The sequence below is a fragment of the Vulpes vulpes genome, chromosome 12, assembly GCF_048418805.1.
Source record: "Vulpes vulpes isolate BD-2025 chromosome 12, VulVul3, whole genome shotgun sequence".
In the NCBI taxonomy this organism is placed as follows: domain Eukaryota; kingdom Metazoa; phylum Chordata; class Mammalia; order Carnivora; family Canidae; genus Vulpes; species Vulpes vulpes.
The window spans coordinates 111,721,504-111,746,405 of NC_132791.1; the positions used below are offsets into that span (position 1 = coordinate 111,721,504).

General features: G+C 38.4%; 2 protein-coding genes across 2 annotated transcripts; one reads left to right on the top strand and one right to left on the bottom strand.

The window, feature by feature from the left end:
- Positions 1–3,154: 3,154 nt before the first annotated feature.
- OR10S1 (olfactory receptor family 10 subfamily S member 1) lies at positions 3,155–4,144 on the top strand. Its single transcript, XM_025998855.2, has one exon. The coding sequence runs from the start codon at positions 3,176–3,178 to the stop codon at positions 4,142–4,144; it is 969 nt and encodes a 322-aa protein (XP_025854640.2). The 5' UTR covers positions 3,155–3,175.
- Positions 4,145–19,193: 15,049 nt separating this feature from the next.
- LOC112920208 (olfactory receptor 8B3-like) lies at positions 19,194–20,126 on the bottom strand. The gene has a single exon (XM_025998857.2). It carries the CDS (start codon positions 20,124–20,126, stop codon positions 19,194–19,196), a length of 933 nt encoding a protein of 310 aa, XP_025854642.2.
- Between the last annotated feature and the right edge of the window lie 4,776 nt (positions 20,127–24,902).

Below are 24,902 nucleotides of genomic sequence, written 5' to 3' on the forward strand. Positions count from 1 at the left end.
ACAATTCAATGATGGCTAGTAAATTTATAAAGTTGCACAACTATTACCACAATTCAATTTTAGAACATTTCCATCACTTCAGGAAGAACTTTCTAACCATTTGTAGTCATTCTCTGTCTCAGCTGGGTCCCAGCCACCCACTAATCTATTTTTTTTCCTTTATAGACTTGTCTTCACAGGATGTGTCATCAAAATGGAAGCATCTAATATGTGACCTTTTGTGTCATGCTTCTCTCACTTAGAACACTGGTTTTTATTTGTTTTGTTTTTTTAGTGAAAGGGAGAGAGGCGAGGGAGGAACAGAGAAAGGGAGAGAGAAGGAGAGGGAGGGAGAGAAAGAATCTTAAGCAGGATCCCTGCCCAGCACAGAGCCTGATGCAGGGCTTGATCTCAGAACCCTGAGGTTATGACCTGAGACAAAATCAAGAGTCAGACACTCATCTGACTGAGCTGAACCACCCCTAGCACACTCTTTTTGAGGTCTAACCATTTTATAAACTACATTAGTATTTTGTTCCTTTTTATTGCTGAATTATATTTCATTGTTTGAATATACTCTTTTTTTCAATCTATTCATCAGTCATTGAACAACAAACATGATTGTTTCCAAGGCTTTGGCTATTACAAGTAATTCTTCTATAATCATTCACATTGATAAGGACATAAGTTTTCATTTCCCCTGTGTAGATTCCTAAAAATGGAAATGCCAAATCTTTAGGTAAATTCATGTTTAACTTTTTCAGTAACTGCCAAACTGTTTTCCAAAGTGACTAGACCACTTTACATTTTCTCCAGCAATGTATACAGATTTCAGTTTCTCTACATTCAATAATACTTGTTACCATTTGTCTTTTTTTCTTTATATCACATCCATTCAAGTGGGTGTGAAGAGAGAAATTCTAAACTAAATTCACTGAGCTATCAGGGATACACTGATATAAAGGACATTATGGTATATTGATTCACCCAGAATTGAAATGAACTTTCTTGTGAAGTAGGATTAATTACTCCATTACTGAATTTGTCCAAACAGATGCTATATCATTTTTTGTTAGAAGCATCATGGGAAATATTATTGCACTGAATAAATTAGTGCATGTGAAGAAATATAAGGCCATATGTTATGTGTCCTGCTGCATTCTAAGTAAAATAATAATTACCACAGATGATGATAACCCCATTTTTTAAAAGATTTTATTTATTTATTCATGAAAGACACACAGAGAGAGACAGAGACATAGGCAAAGGGAGAAGCAAGCTCCCTGTGGGGAGCCCAATGAGGGATTCGGTCCCTGGACCCTGGGATCACGCCTTGAGCCAAAGGCAGACACTCAACCACTGAGCCACCCAGATGTTCCAATAGTCTCCTTTTTTATTTGACAAATGGAGGAACAGAGAAACAAAGCACCATGATCCCTCTCCTTCAGCTAATAAGTACCTGACCAGGGATTTAAACTTAAGTTTATAAAAATTGAAATAAACTTGGCTCCTAAATATTTCTACTGTTTCCCAAAATGTTCTTGGGAAACTAGAGAAGGCACAAGATATTTTCCCTGTGTTCCTCTTGAGAAGACATGACATATGCACATGGAACACTAAAGTAGTCGAGACCTACCTGCTTAGGTATTGGTTCATAATTATCATGAAGACCGTAGGTATTAGAAATGAATAAAGGACTTATGGAGGAATTAATGTTCAAACTTAACTATAGAGAGTAGATTTGTGAAAGATTAAATGAATTTCATTCATGTTCAATAATGGAATGCAGTGATGAGATCAGGGAGAGATTATGGCAAATTGCGGAGAAGATGAGGCAAAGCCATCCCTAGATAAGAGAGATTTCTTTAGGGGGTTGCAGGAGATAAAGATTTTGTGATAATAATTGAAACAATGTATAGATAATTCTGAATATCAGACAAGAATGCAATTTATGCCTTAGGCAGTGGAGAACCATAAAGAACAGAGATAAGTTAAACAGTGTTGCTATAAGAAGATTGACAAAGAAGCTGAATACAGAACCATCTGATACATTCAGGGAGAGAGAGAGAGAGATGGAACATAAAACCATTGTGAAAAGGTACGTATAAAATATGCAAGTGCAGGGTTAGGTCCATGGGAATTGAAGATACAATAGAAATCAGGAGGTGTTTGTTTGGTTTTAGTTTATTTATTTATTTATGTATTTATTTATTTATTTATTTGAAAGAGATTGAGAGAGAGAGAGAGAGCACAGAGGGAGGGGCAGACTCCACACTGAGCAGGGAGCCAGAAGTGAGGCTTGATCCCAGGACCCTGCAACCATGACCTAAACTGAATGTGGATACTTAACCAACTGAGCCATCCAGAGGCCCCTAGAAATTAGGAGTTTAAGGAAAATTTTCATATAATGCAACATCTAATTAGATTTAGGAGGTAAAGGATGGAAAGAATCAAAGAAAATTCTTAGATTTCAATTCCACCTCAACAATCAAAGCACAGGAAAACATCTCCCAAAAGGTTGAAACAAAGATTTACAGGAAGAGCAAGAAATGTACTTAACAATTTGTCCTTGTAATTATTCAGTCAATTCTCTAAGGCTTCATTGTCATACACCGGAGAGATGGTTATGGGTAGTTGCTAATTCCAAAGAATTCCCTCTGGGTGAGGGAAGGATGGAACTGCTGGGTTCCCAGCTGACTAAACAGTACCCAAACTCTGGGCAAGTCTCCCCAGAAGATGGGATACAATTCCCTGGTGGTACATGGCAATAAAAGCCTGCTGATTCATATCTGCGTATGGCAGAGTAAATTAGGAGATTGGAGGCATCACAATTCTGGAATATTTGCAAAAAAGAGATGGTCCCTGAGAGTAAGACTCCCAATCCATAGTTCTATTGCTGTTATTTAGGGAATGCATTTCTCCAAACAATTGTTATAGGACTTTATGTGCTTCTAGAAAGATTGTGGATCCCTCCTATTGAAAGATTTATTTTTGAAACAGCAGTAAGAAAACACTAGAAGAGGTCAAAGAGTGAAATGAATCTGTATATCTTTCTCCCATTTATGGGGCAAGACCAAGCTGGCTGGCATAGCCCAGTGACCAATGACATTTCAGCAAAGAGGAATGACTGTTTATTATGTTTGTTTATGTCAGTTTTGCTGCAAAGGGGATAACTAACCTCTCTGGGTGTGAGCAGATGGCCATGGAGGCGGAGGACCCCAACCAGACTGTGGTGAGCCACTTCTTCCTGGAGGGGCTGATGTACACGGCTGAACAACCTAGCCTCTTCTTCCTCCTCTTCCTCCTCACCTACAGCATCACCTTGACTGGGAATCTCCTCATCCTCCTGACTGTGGGCTCTGATCCTCACCTCTGCTCCCCTATGTACCACTTCCTGGGGCACCTCTCCTTCCTAGATGCCTGTTTGTCTACAGTGACGGTGCCCAAGGTCATGGCAGGCCTCCTGACCGTGGATGGGAAGGTGATCTCCTTGGAGGGCTGTGCTCTACAGCTTTACTGCTTCCATCTCCTGGCCAGCACTGAGTGCTTCCTATACACGGTCATGGCCTACGACCGCTACCTAGCTATCTGCCAACCCCTGCGCTACCCAGTGGCCATGAACAGCCGGATGTGTGTGGGGCTGGCTGGCACCACCTGGGCCGTAGGTGCTGTGCACTCCGCGATCCACACCTCCCTCACCTTCCACCTGCCCTACTGCGGTCCTCACCACATTGCCTACTTCTTCTGCGACATCCCCCCGGTGCTGAAGCTGGCCTGCGCCGACACCACCGTTAATGAGCTTGTCATGCTTGCCAACATTGGCGTGGTGGCCGCAGGTTGCTTGATCCTCATCGTCGTATCCTATGTCTTCATCGTGGCAGCGGTGCTGAGGATCCGCACCGCCCGGGGCCGGCGGAGGGCCTTCTCCACCTGCACCTCTCACCTCACCGTGGTGCTGCTGTACTATGTGCCACCTGTCTGCATCTACCTGCAGCCTCGCTCCGGGGGGGCAGGAGCGGGGGTCCCTGCGGTCTTCTACACAATCGTCACTCCCATGCTCAACCCTTTCATCTACACTCTGCGCAACAAGGAGGTCAAGCGGGCTCTGCAAAGACTTCTGAGCCGAGGCCCGCGGGAGTCCCCGGCAGGCAGCCCACCCCCCTGACCTGCGCTGGGACTCTTGATTTGCCTGCCAAGAAAGCAACCGGTCCCACAGCAAAATGGGGAGAGGGAAATCATTCCAGTGAGAGTCATTGCAACTGAGCTTCAGCTCAGCCAACAACTCTTCCCCTTCCCTTTGGCCAAGTGGCATTTCTCAAGGTCTCAGTCACAAACTCATCTATCAAATGGAAACACTGTCACCAAAGAGTAGCTTCAAGATCTAAGTTCCATGGCTCAGAGGTATGTGAAGTGCTGTTCATACCCTCGTTTGTTTTAGTAAATGATTTATTTTCATTTTATATGCAATAATCTGGTTAAGTATAAAGCACATGTTGAAGAATACCGATAAAAGAAATGTAATGAGCAAACAATAAATCAAACTTATGTATCACCTAACTTAAGAGAGCAAATCACATTTTTAAAATGATAAAATACAACTACAAAGAGAAAAGTGACTTGCTCAGGGTCACTTAGAAAGTGTCATTATCTTTATTCTCACACTCAAGATGGAATATAATGAAGTAGTAGAAATAAGGTGGATTTTGAAGTCAGTTAGACCTATGTATATTCTAATCTTGACCCCATCAGTCAGTAGATGGAGACTCTTGTGCAAATTTTATAATACTTGGGGTCTCAATGTCTTCTATTAATAATAAGGTTAAAAATAACTACTTTGTAGGATTTTATGAGGGCTAAATGATATAATAATGTTAAATGCCTAGTGCAAAATAAATGTTCCTGTTTCTTACCAAGCAGGCCAAGGATAGAGCTAAGGTTCAAAGTATCTCTGAAGAATCGGCAGGGTTTTGACATCTTCGTTGAACACAGAGGAAGCAACCACAAAATATATCTATATTTCTAGACTCCAGGGTAACAGTAAGTCAAGGCTTTAGTTAGAGCACCTTTCTGTATAAGTGGGTGGAGCCATGCTGTGTTCAAAAAAGTGTGTAAATGACCTGGAACTACTCTATGGACTGAAAAGGGCCTCAAATGTCAAACTAAAGAGTTTGGATTATACGCCAGTTCTTTATTTCTCCTGTTCTTCTATAGGAAGAAGAAGCAGTCACATTCTTAAATGCTAAAACGTGGGATAAGTGAGAAGAGAGAGGAAAAGAGACAAATGGTAGAATGACCCGTTAATAGCTCATTATAACATCCTAGACATGAGAGAAATGGTATCTAACTTGAGTGTTATCATTGGAGAAGAAGAGGCATTTTACAGAATGATGGTAGAGGTATTGTAAAGGGAACAAACTGAAAAGTGTTAGAATTGGAATGATAACCATAATCATTTGGAGCATATGCATGTACAAGGCACTGTGCCTGTTACTTTATATTATTCCTCCTTAGAATTATATTTTAAGACATTGTTATAGATCACATTATACAGATAAGGAAACTGAAACTGAAGGAGGTGACATAATTTTTCCAAGGTCACAGAACCAATAATAGTTGAAGCCAGGATTTCAACTCACATCTGTATGGCTTCTGAGACTGTACATTTCAATTATACCAAAATACCTTAGAGAAAATTGAATCTAGCCTTTGGTACTTATGAACTCACAATTACATCAGAGGTTCTTGATGTCATGTTAGACCTTTAACCAAGGGCAGTCCTCTTTGATGTAAGAATTTCCTTACCTTTAAATAGTGCTTGGTCTGCCATAAAGGCAAGGTCTGAAACTGGCATATCTGGAAGGGAAAAAATACACACACACACACACACACACACACACACAGGAAAGACGAAAGGAAGAGAGAGAGAAAGAAATGATGAGAGAAATGAGAGAAAGAAGATGCAGCACTCAGCCAAAATTCAGAGTTAATCTCCTTTGTTACTAATATATCTGTGGGAAGGCCAAAAGGAGCTCAGATAAATTCATTATTCCCACAGAGTAAGTTTTAAGCATAGGTGGAATAGAGGGAGAGCCAAACATAGAATGGGAGGCAGTGCAAAAAAAACAAGCTATGGTCCTGTGCTAAAGCATCCCTCTATCTCTTCAAATGGCTGCTTTGTTGAAGTAGGATAAATCACAGAAGAAGACTGTACCTATGCCATTCCAGTCCCTTCTCAACTTTGGCCCTAACCATGTTATTCCTGTCTATCCGATGAGCATCCTTTACTCTTTCAAACTCTACTCTTCCATCTTCATATCTGACCTGGTCAGCATGGATTCTTCATCACATTGATCTATTATAACTTTCACAATGGCACTAAAGCTATCCTGTCTTACATAGTTATTGAATGTGTCACATGCATAACTAGACTATAAGAACTTTAAGAACATATAAAGTCCTTATACCTCTTGTATGTCCCAAAAATTAGCTATAAAATATTTGTTCAGCTCAATATTCAAGATCTGAAAATCCTTATACCTCTTATATGTCCCAAAAATCAACTACAAAATATTGGTTCAACTCAATATTCAAGATCTGAAAATCCTAGACACTCTCTGTTCTTCATAATAAATGTGTCAAGTCAGAACATTGGTTTTTTTTCATCCAGTGGGGAAAGGAGACAATTTGTTCCTCCTGATTGTTTTCTCCTTTTAGGCATTTTGATCTTTAGGTTTCATTTTTAGATTTAGGAGACTTGGTGTATTAATAATATTATTTATAATATTACAGATTCACTTGAAATTTAAGGGAAGCAGACTAGAGAATTACTGAGTATTAACGAAAGTGAAAACAATACTTCACAAAAGGAGGACGACTCCATAAGGTTATCATTCTCCCAGGCTCCCTGCAATGCAAATAGGGCACAGACTGATTTTTTTGTTTTTTAATGAATATGGCAAAGGGACAGGAAACAAAAGCATTATGTAGGCAGGATAATTGGCAGAGAAAGACATGCTACAAGAGTGACTAAGAATTCTTATTATTGGTCATCTATGGCATGGAGCTTCTGAGGAAGAAGTTCACCAGTACTCCTGAAGGTAGAACGTGCAAAGGAAATTGTGAACCACGTGATCAGGAGGCCTAAGGAATCCCATAGAATGAAGGGCTTGCACAGCAGCAGTGGTGGCATTCAGGTAATGAAAATGCAAGTGATATATGATTTCAATAATGTTGTTGTTTCAATAATGTGAAAATCTGGGGCACATGGGTGGCTCAATTGGTTAAGGGTCTGCCTTTGGCTCTTGTGGTCCTGGGATCAAGCTTCATGTTGTCGGGAGTCTGCTTGTCCCTCTCCCTTTGCCGCTCCCCCTGCTTGTCTTCTCTCCCTCTCTCTCTCTCTCTTTTCTCTCTCTGTCAAATAAATAAATAAAATTTTTTTTAAATAATGTGAAAATATGTAAAACATATAATTGTGTCACCCTCACTGGCAGTAGTAGAATTGAATAAAATAACATTTCTTTCAAAATAGTTTGTTACTTATTTTATTTTATTTATTGCCAAGTTTATATCCACTTCCCATTTTAATGATTGCTAAAAGTTCTGCTATGTAATAGGGTAAATATCTGAAAATATTAAAATGGGGGAGCACAGACTTAGAGAAGCTATGACAAGGTAATGTTTGCCCAGAATGTTGTAGAAATGTGTAAGCCTAGGAGTCAGATGTTCAAGAACTGGTTTTACCACTCTTTAATTAAGGGGAGTTCACTTTGAGATAAGGATTACCCAAAGTTTGAGTAGCATTCTTTAAACTTAGATCATTTTCTTTCATTCTCTCTTTCTCTCTCTCTCTCTCTCTCTCTCTCTCTCTCAGCTTCTCTCTCTTTTTCTCCCCCAAACCTTTCAACAAAGGTTCACTAAATTCTAACATATTGGGGCAGACTGTATTTTTCCAAAGATGACCACAACAGCATTATGCATTCCAAATGTCCTTCCTGAAAAGAAATGATAACACTTTCGCATCAAGAGGTAGTACATCCATTCATTCCTCTCCCCTCTGAATTTGGAAGATGCTAGATGACTTCGCAGGCTGGATCACTGTAGGCAATGCAATCTCACCCTGGCTTTCGAAGGCATTTACTCTTGGAACTACTCATGGTTCTCTGAGGAAGGGTAGACAGCCATGGACCATGTGGGGAGAGGCCCACATGAAGAGATGTTAAGCCCTGGGCCCTGGGCAGGTAAGTTCTCAGAGACAACCATGAGTATGGGCTTACCAGCCATATGACTGAGCCATCTAACTTCAGGCTGCCCCGGAGAATACCAGTGAAGAAGAGATGAGCCTTTCTCACCATATCTGGCACAAATTCCAGACTTGAGACCAAATCAATGATTGCTGTTTTAAGATACTAAATTTTGTAATGTTTTGTTGCATAGAAAAGAATTAACAGAACACAATCTATATACATGGTCGCTGCCACTAACATGGGTATAGTGTCATCCCCAAGAATCCCTCAGGAAACATTACTTCCAAATAATTTACCTATTGTTCTTTATATTCTGTTCCCTCATACATCTAGTAATAATAGAGCAAATAATAGAACAAACGAATTCCAAAGTTAGCAGAAGTAAGGATATAATAAAAATTGGAGTAGAAATAAATGAAATAGAAAACAGGGAAACAATAGGAAAAAATCTACAAAACTAACAGTTTTTTTTTTTTAAGATAAACAAATTTGACAAACCCCTAGCTAGACTAAGGGAAAAAAGATAGGGAATACTCAAAGAAATAGAATCAGAAATAAAATAATAGCCTTTAAAACTGATGGCCAGAAATAAGAAAGATCATCAGGAACTATTATGAACAAAATAGATTAACAAATTTTGCAATGTAGAATAAATGGATAAATTCAAAAAACATAAAACTTACCAAGACTGAATCATGAAGAAGTAGAAAATCTGAATACATCTATTAACAAATATGCAGATTACATAAGTACTCAAAATCCTCCCAACAAAGAAAAGCCAGGACCAGAAGTCTTTACAGATTAATTCTACCAAACATTTTAAGAAAAATTAATACCAATATTTCTTAAACTCTTGGGTAAATCAATAGCAGATGGTAGGAATCAGGTATCTTGCTATGAAAATTGGCAGCTTACAAACAAGCAAGGAGAAAAAGCAAGTGGTAATGGATTAGAATTGGAGTCATCAGTATGGATTCATGTTTGACTTAATATAGCTACAGATTATTACATATGGAGATATTTATAAATATGTGTATATACATTATTTCCTTGTTCTGTCAGCTTAAAGGGCCCAGAAACAATGATACCCTAGAAGCACCAAATATACTACATGCCCAGATGTTGGTTTCTCATGATGTTATCAATTGAAAGAAGCTAGGAAAAGAACTTGGGCAGGAAAGCTAAGCCTGAAGCATCTTGTGGTGCCAGAGGCAAAGAAGTGCTGAATTACACACACACACACACACACACACACACACACACACACAGGGTTATATCAAAAAGACACAAGAGCTGGGGCACCTGGGTGGCTCAGTGGGTTAAGTGTCTGACTCTTGATTTTGGCTCAGGTCATGATCTCAGGGTCATGGAATCGAGCCCTGTGTGGGACTCCACACCCAGCTGGGAGTCTGCTTGAGATTCTCTCCCTCTGCTCCCTCCCTCTCTTCTCTCAAATAAATAAATCTTTAAAAAAAAAAAAAGAAAGAAAGAAAGAAAGAAGAAGAAAGAAAGAAAGAAGAAAGAAAGAAAGAAAGAAAGAAAGAAAGAAGAAGAAAGAAAGAAAGAAAGAAAGAAAGAAAGAAAGAAAGAAAGAAAGAAAGAAAGAAACAGAAGAGCCAATTTGAAGGGTTCTCAATGCCGAAACTTGAATAATTTGAGCAACAAAAGAAATAAAGCAGTAATGGATTATAATTTAAAATACAAAATAAAAATATATATAAAAATAATAAAAATAATAAAATACAAAATAAACGTCCATCGTCCATCATGATATAAATGAATAATGGAATGAATGAATAAAAAAATAAATAAGGAGAATGGACAAATCCTTGTTGCAGAAGTCCAAAGAAAACAGAAAAAAAAAAAAATTGCCTCTCTCCTGTGTGTGTGTGTGTGTGTGTGTGTGTGTGTGTATCATGAATAAATAAATAAAATCTTTAAAAAAAAGAGATGTCTGGGTAGCTCAGTGGTTGAGCATCTGCCTTCAGCTCAGGGCATGATCCAAGAGTACCAGGATCAAGTCCCACATTGGGCTCTCTGAATGGAGTATGCTTCTCCTTCTGCCTATGTCTCTATCTCTATCTCTGTGTCTCTCATGAATAAATAAATAAAATCTTAAGAAGAAAAAAAAAAAAGGGATGCCTGGGTGGCTCAGCAGTTGAGCATCTGCCTTTGGCTCAGGACGTGATCCCAGGGATCATGAGTATCACATCAGGCTCCTTGCAGGAAGCCTGCTTCTCCAAGTCTCACATCGGGCTCCTTTCAGGAAGCCTGCTTCTCCCTCTGCCTTTGTCTCTGCCTCTCTCTCTGCGTCTCTCATGAATAAATAAATAAAATCTTTAAAAAAAAACAGAAAAAAGAAATAACAAAGATAAGAGCAAAAATATATAAACCATAAACAATATTTGTAATCCACACACCCAACAAAGGACTTCCTGGAATGCATCTAGAATGTATTTTTAAAAAGAGAAAGAGGGACATCTGAGTGGCTTTGTGGTTGAGCATCTGCCTTCGTTCAGTTTAGGGCACGATCCCGACCTGGGGACTGAGTCCCACATCAGATTCCCTGCGAAGAGCCTGCTTCTCCCTCTGTCTGTCTCTCTGCCTCTCTATGTGTAATAAATAAATAAATAAATAAATAAATCCCAACAGGAAGGAAGGGAGGAAGGAAGGAAGGAAGGAAGGAAGGAAGGAAGGAAGGAAGGAAGGAAGGAAGAAAAAGAAAGAGAAAGAAGGAAAGAAAGAGAAAGAAAAAGAAAGAAAGAAAGAAGAAAGAAAGAAAATTCTCAAAACTGTGGTAAAAACAACAACAACAAAACAGTCCTTTTAGAAAAGGGGCAAAAGATATGAAGAGGTGGGTCACTGGAGGTATTATGGTCACATGAAAATATGTTCAATATCATCAGGAATGAAAGTAATAAAAATTAAAACCACAATGAGATATCATTTCACATCCATCAGAATGACCAAAATAATATATAGTGATGAAATGATGGCACAGGTGTGGAAAAACTGGATCATTCATATATTGCTGGAGGGAATGTAAAAATGGTAATTCATTTTCTTTTCTTTTTTTTAATTGAGATATAACTAACATATAACATTGTGAAAGTTTTTAAGTGTATAATGTGTTAATTTGGTACATTTATAATTGTGATATGATTACCACCATAGCATTAGCAACCACCTCTGTCATATCACATAATTCTTTTGGTGTGTGTGATGAGATTAATTAAAATCTAATGTCTTGGGCAGCCCTGGTGGCTCAGAGGTTTAGCGCCACCTTCAGCCCAGAGCCTGATCCTGAAGACCCAGGTTCGAGTCCCTTGTCAGGCTCCCTGCATGGAGCCTTCTCCCTCTGCCTGTGTCTTTCCCTCTCTCTCTCTCTCCTCTCTGTGTTTCCCATGAATAAATAAATAAAATCTTTTTAAAAAAAATCTAACCTCTTAGCAACTTTGGAGTTTATAATAGAATTGCTGACTATAATCACTATGCTGTGCATTAGCTCTCCAAGATTTATTTATTAGTTGGAAGTTTGTACCCTTAAACAATGTCTGCCCAATTCCTCCATCCCTTAGGCCCTGGTAACCACCATTTTACTCTGTTTTTTATTAGCTTGGCTTTTTTAGATTCTACATAAAAGTCATGTCACGTGGTGTTTGTCTTTCTCTGATTTGTCTCACTTAGCATGATGCCCTCAAGGTCCATCTATGTCAAAATTGCAAAAATTTTTTTCTTTCTCAAAGCGCTTAAACATGCAACTAACACTCAACCCAGCAATTGCACTCCTGAGTATTTATCCTAGAAATGTCCATACAACAACTGGTGCACAAATGTTATAGCATCTTTATCCATAACAGCCAAAAACTGGAAACAGCTGGGATTTCCTTTCCAGTGTGAATGGTCAAATTATTGTGTTTACATATTATGGAATACTACCCCGTAATAAAGAGGCAAATATTAATACTTGCAACAATTTGGATGATATTCAGAAAACTACAAGGAGTGAAAAAAATAATGTCCAAAGGTTACCTACTATATGATTCCACTTATGTAACATTCTGGAAATGGCAAAATTGTATAAATAACACACAAATTCATGATCGGTAGGTGTCGAGAAAGAGGGGAGATTGAGAGAGTAGTGAGTATAACTATAAAAAGGTAATGTTAAGATCCTAGTTGTGATATATAATGCTGTTTTGCAAGATGTTACCATGGGGAGGAAACTGGGGAGATGATACATAGGACCTCTCTTTATTACTTCTTACAGTTGCATATGGATTTATAATCATATCAAAATAAAAGCTTTAATCAAAAAAGACTGAGGGGGGAAAAAGGACTGTAATTCCAGTTATGTATCAATATCGTATTTAATACAGTTGATTAGGGGCACCTGGGTGGCACAGTTGGTTGAGTGTGAGACTCTTGGTTTCAGTCATGCTTTCAGGGTCGTGAGATGGAGGCCTGGTTAGCTCTGCATTCAGCACAGAGTCTGCTTAAGATTCTCTCTCCCTCTGCCCCTCCCCACCCATGCCTTCTCTCTCTCTCTAAAATACATCAATAACCCTTTAAAAAAAATAAAAAATAAAACAGTTGATTAAATATGTTAACCTAGGGCAGCCCGGGTGGCTCAGTGGTATAGCACTGCCTTCAGCCTGGGGTGTGATCCTGGAGACCCGGGATCGAGTCCCACATCAGGCTCCCTGTATGGAGCCTGCTTCTTCCTCTGCCTGTATCTCTGTCTCTGTCTCTCCTCTCTCTCTCTCTCTCTCTCTCTCGAATAAATAAATAAAATCTTAAAAAATATATATGTTAACCTAATAAATGTTAGCTAGTGTCACTAATGTTTTGAACTTGATATATCTGAATTACTTCTTTAAAAATAAATTAAATTTTACTTTAAAAAGATGAGAAATTTTACTAAAATTAACAATAAATGAAATAAAAAACTCACAGAATGGACTTCAGAGTGGATTAAAGGCAACATAGGAAAGAAACAGTGGACTCAAATGTGAATCAAGAGCGATTATATGATGTGAATAACAGAAAAAAAATAGACTAGACAAAAGTAAGCAGAGCCTCAGGGACCTATGGAACAATAACAAATATTGTTGTCTTTGGAGTCACGGAACGAAAAAAAGTGGAGAGTAACACAGAAAACGATATTCAAAGACATAGTGGCTTACCCAAAGGGTACAAGAATATTAATTTGAAAGGGCACATGCACCTCAATGTTTACATATACAATGGAATATTACTCATCAATCAAAAAGAGTATCTTGCCATTTGCAATGACATGGTTGGAGCTAGAATGTATTATGCTAAGTGAAATAAGTCAGTCAGAGAAAGACAAATAGCATGTGATTTCACTCATATAGGCAATTTAAGAAACAAAACAAATGAACATAGGGTGAAAAGAGAGAGGCAAGCCATAAAACAGACTCTTAACTAGGGAGAACAAACTAAGGGTTGCTGGAGAAGAAGTGGGGGGCCATGGATTAATGGGTGATGGAGATTACGGAGGGCACTTGTGATGGGCACTAGGTGTTATATGTAAGTGGTGAATCACTAAATTCTACTCCTGAAACCAATTTTACACTATATGTTAACTAACTAGAATTTAAATAAAAACTTGAAACAAATAAACAAAAATAAACAGACATAGTGGCTAAAACTTTCTCAAAATCAGCAGAAGTTCAAGAGCTGTGCCAACCTTAGACAGAATGAATCCAAAGAAATCCATGTCATGGCTCATCATAGTCACATTTTTAAAAACTGAAAACAAAACAAAATCTTCCATGAAGGTAGACAGAAGTGACAACCTACAGAGATATAATGATTAAGATGACAGCCAACCGAAATAATGAAGAAGAATGGGGTTTCAGCATAAAGGAACTACCAATTTTGAATTCTTTTTTTTTTCAAGTTTTTATTTAAATTCCAGTTAGCATACAGTGTAATATTATTTTCAGGTGCAGAATTTAGTGATTCAACACTTACATACAACACTAAGTGCTCATCACAAGTGTCCTTCTTACTCCCCATCACCCATTTCACGCATTCTACCATTCACCTCCCCTCCAGAAACTCTCAGTTTTATTCTCTATAGTTTAGAGTCTGTTTTCTGATTTGCCTCTTTTTTTTTCCCCACTATGTTCATTGTTTTGTTTCTACAATGAGTTCCACATATGAGTGAGATCATATGGCTTTTGTCTTTCTCTGATTTATTTTGCTTCACATAATATACTCTAGTTTACCCACATCACTGCAAATGGCAAGAATTTATTCTTTTTATGGCTAAGTAATATTTCACTATATGTAGTGAATATATAGAGAGTAATATTTCACTATATATATTAATTACATATTCTTTATTCATTCATCAGTTGATGGGCATTTAGGTTTTTTTCCATGATTTGGCTATTGTTGATAATGCTGCTATAAACATCAGGGTGTGTGTATATCCCTTTAAATCAGTGCTTTTGCATCTTTTAGGTAAATACCTATTAGTGCAATTGCTGGATTGCAGGGTAGTCTATTTTTATCTTTTTGAGGAACCTCCATACTCTTTTCCAGACTGTCTGTACCAGTTTGCATTTCCAACCAACAGTGCAAGAAGGTTCCCCTTCCTCCACATCCTTGTCAACATCCGTTGTTTCCTGTGTTGTTAATTTTAGCCATTCTGACTGGCGTGAGGTAATATTTCACTCTAGTTTTGACTTGCATTTCCCAGATGATGAATGATGTTGAGTGTCTTTAATGTGTCTGTTAGTCATCTGTATGTCCTCTTTAGAGAAATGTTTATTCATGTCTTCTGCCCATTTTTAAACTGGATTGTTTTTTGGTGTTGAGTTTTTGTTTTTGTTTTGAGAGAGAGAGATAGTGTGTACATTTGAGCGGAGGTAGGTGCAGAGGGAGAAAGAAAATCCCAAGCAGGCTCCACACCCAGCTCAGACCCCAAGGCCAGGCTAGATCTCAGGACCTTGAGATTCTGACCTGAGCCAAAATCAAGTGTTGGAAATGGTTAACTGATTGAGCCACCCAGGCACCCCAAGTGTTGAGCTTTATAGGTTTTATAAGTTGAGTTTCGTAAAAGAATATTCAATGAAAAAAAAGACAGTCTCTTCAACAAATGATGTTGGGAAAACTGCACAGCAATATGCAAAAGAATAAAATTGGACCACTTTCTTATACCATACACAAAAATAAATTCAAAATGGATGAAAGACCTAAATGTGAGGCAGGAAATTATCAAAATCCTAGAGGATAACACAGGCAGCAACTTCTTGATCTCAGCCAGAGCAACTTCTTACTAGATATATATCCTGAGGCAGGGAAAACAAGCAAAAATGAGCTATTGGGACTTCATCAAGATAAAAAGCTTCTGCACAGTGAAGGAAACAACCAACATAGCCTAAAGACAACTTTTGGAATGGGAGAAGATATTTGCAAATGACCTATCTAATAAAGGGTTAGTATCCAAAATCTATAAAGAATTTCTCAAACTCAACATCAATATTGAATTCTATATCCACTAACAATATCCTTCAGGAATAAAGGGGAAATAAATACATATGCAGATGAAGGAAATCTAACATAATTTGTCAAGATACTGACCCTTTCAGAATGGTAAAAAAGTATATGAAACAGAAAGGAAATGATCTCAGGATGAAGCCTGAAACTCCAGGAAGGAAGAACTATTGACTATGGAAAAATAGAGATAAATAAGCTGTCTTCATGACTTTTTAGAACAATTTTTTGACATTTGAAGCTAAAGTAATTACACCATCTGACGGGACACTCAATGTATGTAGAAAAAAAATACTAAAGACAATTTTTTTTAAAGATTTATTTATTTATTTATTCAGAGGGAGAGAGAGAAGCAGAGACACAGGCAGAGGGAGAAGCAGGCTCCCTGAAGGGAGCCTGACACAGGACTTGATCCCGGGCTCCCAGGATCACACCCCAAGCTGCAGGCAGCGCTAAACTGCTACACCACCAGGGCTGCCCTAAAGACAGTTTTTTTTTTTAATGGAAAAGAGTAAAGGGAAGTAAATAGAAGCAAGTTTTCTACACTTTATTCCAGGCCATAAAATGTCAATACCACTAGACCATATAAGTTACATATGTATACTGTGCTATCTAGAGTATATAGACAGAGACACTTCCTCCAATCACTAAGTATAAATCAAAGTTGAATTCTGAGAGAGGTCAAATAATTGATAGGAAGGCAAGAAAAGAAGCGGAGAAACAAGAAACAGTGGAAACAAAGAGAAAATAACTCAATATTAGAGTCAGCCCTCAGACATCAAGAGATCAGTAATAGTCTAAACAAATTAAATGGAGAGGCCAATTAAAAAGCAGAGATTTTCAAGGTTCATTTAAAAACTCAACTACATGTTACCTAAAAGAAACTTGCTTCAAATATAACAATGAAAGTAGGTTGAAGTAAAAGAATGAAAAATAATAAACCATAAGAACTAATGAGTTGTTTATATTTTCTTAACACAAGTCCATTATCAAATATATACATCCTTGGTTTATGATTTGACTTTTCATTTTCTTAACTGTGTCTTACAGTTTAATATTGAATAGAGAAATAACCTAATCAGAAAAAAATCACAGACATGAAAAGAATAGCATAGGGGATATAGTCAATAATATTGTTAACAACATTGTATGGTTGCAGATGGTACCTATATTTACCATGATGATCATTACATCATACATAGAATTATCAATTCACTACATTGTACACCTAAAATTAATATAAAACTCTATATCACCTACATTTCAATTAGAAAAAAGAAAATAGACACAATATTTAAACTGATATTTCAAAGAAGGTATACAATTGGCTAATAAGCATATGAAAAAATGCTCAGTGTTATTCATTAAGGATGTGCAAATTAAAACCAAAATGAGGGCAGCCCGGGTGGCTCAGCAGTTTAGCGCCGCCTTCAGCCCAGGGTGTGATCCTGAAGACTCAGGATCCAGTACTGTGACAGGTTGCCAGCATGGAGCCTTCTTCTCCCTCTGCCTGTGGCTCTGCCTCTCTCTCTCTCTCTCTCTCTCTCTGTCTCTCATGAATAAATAAATAATATTTTTTAAAAAATGAAATACTACTGCACCACCTGGACGGCTATGATTAAGAAGACAGACATTACCAAGTGTTGGCAAAAAATATGGAAAAAATTGTCAAATATTGCTAGTGGGAATATAATAATAGTAGAGTCTCTTTTGAAAACAGTTGAGCAGTTTCATAAAAAGTTAAACATAGACTTTCCATTTGCCCAGTAATTCCCTTCCCAAACTTTTATTTAACTCACTCAGAAGCACAAAGGCATTCATCAGTACCTAGCAGCGCCAGAGCCACACATTTCCCCTTCTCCACTACTACCTCTGGATCCAAATATCTTTGTTGACTTGAGTCTGAACTATTTTTCAACTAAGGATGCTAGGATAATTAGATATCCATATGCAAAAACATTTACTCTGACCAACAACCCACACCATATAGAAAAAGTAATTCAAAACAGATCATGGACTTAAATGCCATACTACTTAGAGAAGTAAACATAACAGAGAAATCCTTGGAACTCTAGGATAAGCAAAAGACCTGTTATATATGACCCCAAACGTTCACACCATAATAAAAATTGAGACATTAGAATTCATCAAAATTAAGATTTTCTGCTTTTTGAAAGATAATATTAAGAGAATGAAAAGAGGAACACCTGGGTGACTCAGTGGTTGAGCACCTGCTTTTAGCTCAGGTCAAGATCCCGGGGTCCTGGAATCTAGTCTCGCATCAGGTTCCCCACAGGGAGCCTGCTTCTCCCTCTGCCAATGTCTCTGCCCCTCTCTCATGTCTCCCATGAATAAATAAACAAAATCTTTTTTTAAAAAAAGAGAATGAAAAGACAAGATAAGTTAGGAGAAAATATTTAAACCACATGTCTGATATACTTTGCATTCAGAATATATCAAGAAATCTCAAAACTCAAGACTGAGAAAACAACTCTATCTGCCCTGTGAGAGCACAGACATTGCATGTCTTACTTACCACTATATCCACGATGTTTAACAACAGAGCTTGGTCTAGGATAGGTGCTCAGAATCTATTTGTTGATGAAATTACTGTATTGTTTGTGCCATTAAACTTCTGAGACAAAAGGGACAGTGGAAATAATAAAGGGAAAATGCTGATTACTAAAAGGATTTAAGATTTTTAGGACTATTTGTGAAAAAGACAAAAATTCTTCTACTAATACAGCCTCTCCCATTATCTATGTTTCCTGCCCTGAAATCCCAAGAGGCAAAACCCAGTGTTCCTTTTATTCCTGATAGCTCTAAAAGGTTATCTTAATTTCTTGTCCTTAGGATCTAGGATCAGAAGGAAATCTCCCTTTACCACACTCCCTTGAGACCAGAGACCAGAGGGAAAAGGGAATCTTTCTATTTTTATCTTCTTTGGGGAAACAAAAGAATCTCCCTAAACAAAATGTACTACAGCAGTCTAATAGACAACTCTCACTCCACCACAGCCTTTTTTTTCACCCCCAATGAAGGTTTATTGAATGAAGAATAAAAACCAAATCTCAAGTCCACCAAAGTCCATATATCCATGACAAAGCTTCACAGGAATTCCAAGCATGCCTCAGCCAAAAATCTCACAATTTACCATTTCTGGATTTACCAACATACAACCCTTTATATTTAAAACTTAATAACTTCTGAAAATAAGCAGAAGAATGACAAGTGAACTCCTTTTTACCTTCTATGAAAAGATAAAGGACTGATCCCTCTTCTTCTTTATGTTGTTTGTGTGCAGTGATTTATAAATAATTAATTTACCCTATTATTTGAATCATTTGCATTTCTATTTTGACTTCTTACTGTTCTCTGCATAGCTTCATACACTGTATGCCCTTGCTAGGATTTGGAATCTGGAACTAAAACAGTTTCCATTTATGAGAATACCCTTTTCTTCAAAGTCTTACTCAGTGCAATTTTAACATCTTTGTTCCTTAGACTGTAAATAAAAGGATTCATCATTGGCCCCACGATGGTATAAAAAACTGTGGATACTTTATCTCGATCCAGGGACCCAGCAGGAGAAGGCTTAAGGTACATGAATGCTGATGCTCCAAAGAAGAGAGAAACAGTAACTATGTGAGAGCTGCAGGTACTGAAGGCTTTGGACCTGCCCTCTGTAGAACGGATATGGAATATGTTGGAGAGGATCAAGGTGTAAGAAATGGAGATAGTGAGACTGGGCACTATTACATTGATGCCCACCACAATGAAAACCATGACCTCATTGATGTAGGTGCTCGTGCAAGAGAGCTGGAGAAGAGGAGGTATGTCACACATGTAATGATTGATGATGTTGCCATCACAGAAGCTGAGTCTCAGCATACATCCGGTGTGAGCAATGGCACCCACAAACCCCATCACATATGTTCCCACCATCAGCATGAGGCAGACCTGATGGGACATGGTGACCTTGTAAAGCAGGGGCTTACAGATGGCCACATACCGGTCATAGGCCATTGATGTCAAAACATAGCACTCATCGATAACAAAGAAAGAGAAAAAACAGAGCTGTGTCATGCACTCTGCATAAGAGATGATGTTCTCCTTTACAAAACTCATCAGCATTCTAGGGATTATGACAGAGGAGTAGCAGAAATCAATGAAGGAAAGGTTGAAGAGAAAGTAGTACATGGGAGTGTGCAGGTGAGGGTTCAGACCAATCAGAAAAATCAAGCCCATGTTCCCCACCATGGTGACCACATAGAATCCTAAGAAAATGAAGAAGAGAGGCAGCTGGAGTTCTGGCTGTTGTGTTAAACCCAGCAGGATAAACTCGGTCACTGAAGAGTCATTTCCTATGGCCATTCGTCCCTGGGGCGTATCTGTGAGAACAGGACAAACGGTAACATTAAAATGAGTACCCAGCTGTCTCTCCCCAATTCCTCCATAATGAGACTGAGACCCAGAATGAAAGAATGAACTCAAACCCACCCTGCTGTGTGCCTTGGTCGTCTCCACTGTATAAAGGCTGAGCGACTGTTTAAAGATGTATATCAAAAACAGTAACAGGCTAGTGCTGTTAGGGTAAGACTGAGTTATCCTGTGGCCAATCAAGATGACATTATTTCTCCTCCACTTCTGCTTTGACAGTCTACCAGCCCCATTTGATGACTAATCGTTGTCTCAGCAGAGAGGAGATAATAATGCCACTCCAGATCTTCAGTTTCCTCAGGGTTGGGAGGAAGAAGAACAGGACAGATAAAATTCAACACTCACCCTTCTGCACTGGGACTTCAATACTGGGCTTTGCTCATTTTTCTCCCTTCTCAGAGGCACAAGTGGCTTTGATGAATTTTAGAGGGGAGCAACTAAGAACAGATATTCTTCTTCATTACAGTTTTTGTTTTGAGTGAGTTTTGGACCAAGGGAACCAGAGCACAGACCTCTGAGGAGCCACGACTTGCGGAACATGATTTCTGATAGTGGCTTTGCCAAAAGTGTTTTTCTCCAGACTAGGGGGTAGGTAGTAAATATCATCTTCTGGTGCCAAAAGAGCCCCCATGCTAATATGATCTCAGGGGTTTTCATGAGTTAGGAAATACTAGGGACCTGATTAAAAACTGGAAGACCTGTTCTCCCAGTGTTTTCCCCAGAGATCAGGCTTTATAGCAAAAATAAATTACCTACTCTGCATTTATAGCCTAGTTCATTATAGTAACAGTGATGTATTGGAAAATACCATTTTAACACCTTTTGGTGTGTTGTCAAATAAGGCAACATCCCCAAACAGAAAAGCAGATGATCTTTCCTGCATCCATAGCACCCACTGCCATACGAAATACTATACATTGTTTGTTCATTGTGTCTTCCCACAACACATACACACACATTAACACACTCACGTACATTTGAATTTAAGTTCTAAAGGGACACAGATTATGTCTGTTTTCTTCAACACTATTTCTGTAGCAGCTTCGTAATTTGACACATATACAGTCAGCACTGACTAGATATTTTTTTTAATTAGATAAATGAATGAGAATCCCTTTTTCCATCTTTCCTGGGACCTATACTAGTTACTAAATGCAACAGAGGTCTTGTTCTATAGGCAAAGCCTGTGTAGTGTCAATGTTTTTCTTCACACACCTGAGTGTGGAACAACAACAAAAAAAATACCAGTGAAGTATGTGAAGGCCACTACTGAACTCCTGGTGGCCATGGAGGAGCACTTCAGATCAAAGTTACTGAACTCAAAGAAAGAATATCATTTTCCTGCTCTCTCAGTGTCACATTGAGGACTTCCACAGACACTCAGAGGGCCCAATGTCTTCCTCCAGGGACTGCAGCACAGACTCAGATCAAAAGACAGATTTGGATCTAGTTTAGGAAGCACTAAAATGCCCAACTCCAGGTCAGCTCACCATGGGAGGCCAACGGGAACCGTTCAGGGTTTTTATTGCTTTTTTGGCACAGGATTGAAATAATCAAAACGCAGACTCAGGAATATTAACATGGTGCACACCAGCAAGGTGGACTGGTATAAGATGGAGTGGAGGCAGGCTCAAGCTTTGGGAGGCAATCACAACATCCACTGACTGTGGATGATTTTTAAATGCCCTGAAATAATAGTGCTGCTGTGAGTAATTCCAAGAAACAAATATATTCAAGAGACATTGCAAAGGAAGATTCAGCAGGACTTCTAACAAAGAAGATAGAAAGAAATAGACAAAAAAAAAAAATTCCAAAGGATACTAGCCTAGGTGTTTTGATAACTTATGCTGTTACTACCAACAGCAGGAACTCGAAAAGATTGGAAATATTTATGAGAAGTATACATTCAGTGTTGAACATGGTGAGATTGTTGCAGGACACCCAAGCAGAAGTACACATTAGGAAAATGTCCAATGAAGGCTAAATAAATATAAGGAGGAAGGTCAGTACATGCGAAAGATTTGGGCATCGTTTCTTTTGAGGCTAAAGCCATGGGATTAGGTAAACTCAGGGAGAGAAAAGAAAGAGAAAAAAAGAGCAGAAAGGCAAGAAAAGAATTTGAGAAATCTTCCAATTGTGGATTTTATATTTAAGAAAATTTTAAACCAAACCATTACTGAAATGAATCCCAATTATTTTTCTCAGACCCCTCAAAATTACTAGGCGGCTAAGAATGCCTCAGGCCAAATTTGAATAGTGTCCCAACTGGATAGACATTCCTTAGGCTACAACAGTGATAAGTACCTGGGAGGGCCCACAAAATGTGTTTTCTTTTTCTGATTTGTTTTTTTTTTTTTTTTTTTTTAGAGACAGAGCACAATGTGGGGCTAGAGCTCATGACCCTGAGATCATGACCTGAGATGAAATCAAGAGTCAGGTGCTTAACTGACCAAGCCAACCACCCAGGCGACCCCAGAAAAGGTGTTCTCTGTGAAAAGTTACAAACTCTTACTTAGCTGATACAATAACTAGAAATACTCCCTCTAAACATATCAAATCACATTGCAAGAAGGATCTTATGCTAAGGCTCTAAGCTACAGCTGAAAGTCATTCTTTCATCTTTAATATAAACCCCATAAATATGGGCAAATGTGGAATGAAGATAGGGAGGGTCTGAGCTTATCCTTATATTGCAAAACCCTCATTCCCTCCCTTCCTTTCTCCCATTCTACATAATGGTCACCTTAGCCTAATTCAGTTATAACATTAAATGGTCTTGTTTTCTCTGACATACATCAGCACTTCTTGCTCATTCCTGACTCCTTCTTTTTTTTTAAGATTTTATTTATATATTCATGAGAGACACAGAGAGAGTCAGAAACACAGGCAGAGGGAGAAGCAGGCTGTGGGACATGATCCCAGGACCCCGGGGGATCAGGACATGAGCCAAATGCAGATGCTCAACCACTGAGCCCCCCAGGTACCCCACCTCACTCCTTTTTAAGTAACTCAAGTTCAATATATTCTAACTGTCAAAGTCAATGGTAATTAAAGCTTTTTGTGATGTTATATTTTCTAAAGATGCAAGAAATCATGTATTTTAACCCGGGGCCTGATGTTTTGATATATGCATACATTGTAAAATGATCATCACAATCAAGCTATTTAACATATTCATTACCTCAAATAATTATGAATTCTCTGTGATGAGAACACTTACAATCAACTCTTACCAAATTTCAAGGATATTAAAGTATTATTAATTATAGTTACAATGTTGTACATCAAATTTCCATAACTTATGCATCTTGCAGAACTGTAACATTTTTCCCTTTAGAGAGCATCTCCTTTTGCTCACTCCCCAGCCCTTGACAACCATCATTCTACTCTAGGCTTTCATGAGTTTGACATGTTTAGATTACATATATAAGTGAAATCATGCAGTATTGATCTTTTTATGTCTGCCCTATTTCACTTAGCATACTGTCCTCCCAAGTCCACCTAGGTTGTCCCAAATGCAGAATTTTCTTTCTTTTTTTAAAGGCTGACTAAAAATCATAAGCATTTTTTTTACAAGTTAGTTCATCCTAAGATTAATTCTTCTTCTCTAAATTCTAATCAGTAAAGAATATGCACAAAGGCCTCTGGTCAAATAAGATACAAACCAGCTGTAGCAATGGCAAGGGGGTCATTATCTGTAGAAAGCAGAACTCTCTAGTAAATATTAGATTGGAAAAATCTTTAATCTTAAAGCCAAATGAAGCTTCCTACTTATTCTCTCTGGCCCTGAATCAACAAAAGGAAAATTGTGGACATTCCTCACCAGCAGAAAAGCGATTCTATGTATTAGTCTATTTACTTTGCAGGAGTAAGGGTGACGAGATGGTGCCAAAGAGAGTCATTTTTCTTTTTTTTTTTTCTTTTCTTTAATAATAAATTTATTTTTTACTGGTGTTCAATTGAAACGCCAAGGACACCTGCACCCCGATGTTATGTATACAAGGGTCTTTTTTTTTTTTTTTTTTTATGATAGTCACAGAGAGAGAGAGAGAGAGGCAGAGACACAGGCAGAGGGAGAAGCAGGCAGGCTCCATGCACCGGGAGCCCGACGTGGGACCCGATCCCGGGTCTCCAGGATCACGCACTGGGCCAAAGGCAGGCACCAAACCGCTACGCCACCCAGGAATACCAAGAGTCATTTTTCTATTAATAAATGAACTGGTCCAAAGAAAAGGATGGAGTTGCCTTCTTGCTTTTGAAGCATGATAGCTCCACCTACTGGTAAAGGTATGGCCCAAAGAATTTTAGACTCCAGATGAGAGGCTCCTCTTCTGTTAGGAAAGCAGGTAAAACGGGCAAAATCCAAGATTTCCAGAATGTGGAGAAGAAAGGAAGTCCTTTCCTCCATGGAAATGTGAGAGGAAAGAATAAATATTTCTGAAGTGCTAGGAAACAGGGTCTGGCACAGACTGGGTGCTCCATAAATATCAGTGACGGATGCTGCCATCAGATTATATTCCTCTGGTATTTGTGAAATAATCACACATGTGTAATAAAGTGGGTAGGAGCCTGGATCCTGGGGCAAATGACCATATTTAAATCTTCTGTCGTCTTGTTAGCTGGCTGACCTTAGGCAAGCAGCTTTCTCTACAACTCAATTTCCTAATCTATAAAATAGGGACAAAGTAGTTCCTGCCTCATAGCAGTGTT

What these genes read in the sequence shown, in the direction of transcription:
- OR10S1 (XM_025998855.2), top strand. Translation starts at nt 3,176, where the DNA reads ATGGCCATGGAGGCGGAGGACCCCAACCAGACTGTGGTGAGCCACTTC.
- LOC112920208 (XM_025998857.2), bottom strand. Translation starts at nt 20,126, where the DNA reads ATGGCCATAGGAAATGACTCTTCAGTGACCGAGTTTATCCTGCTGGGT.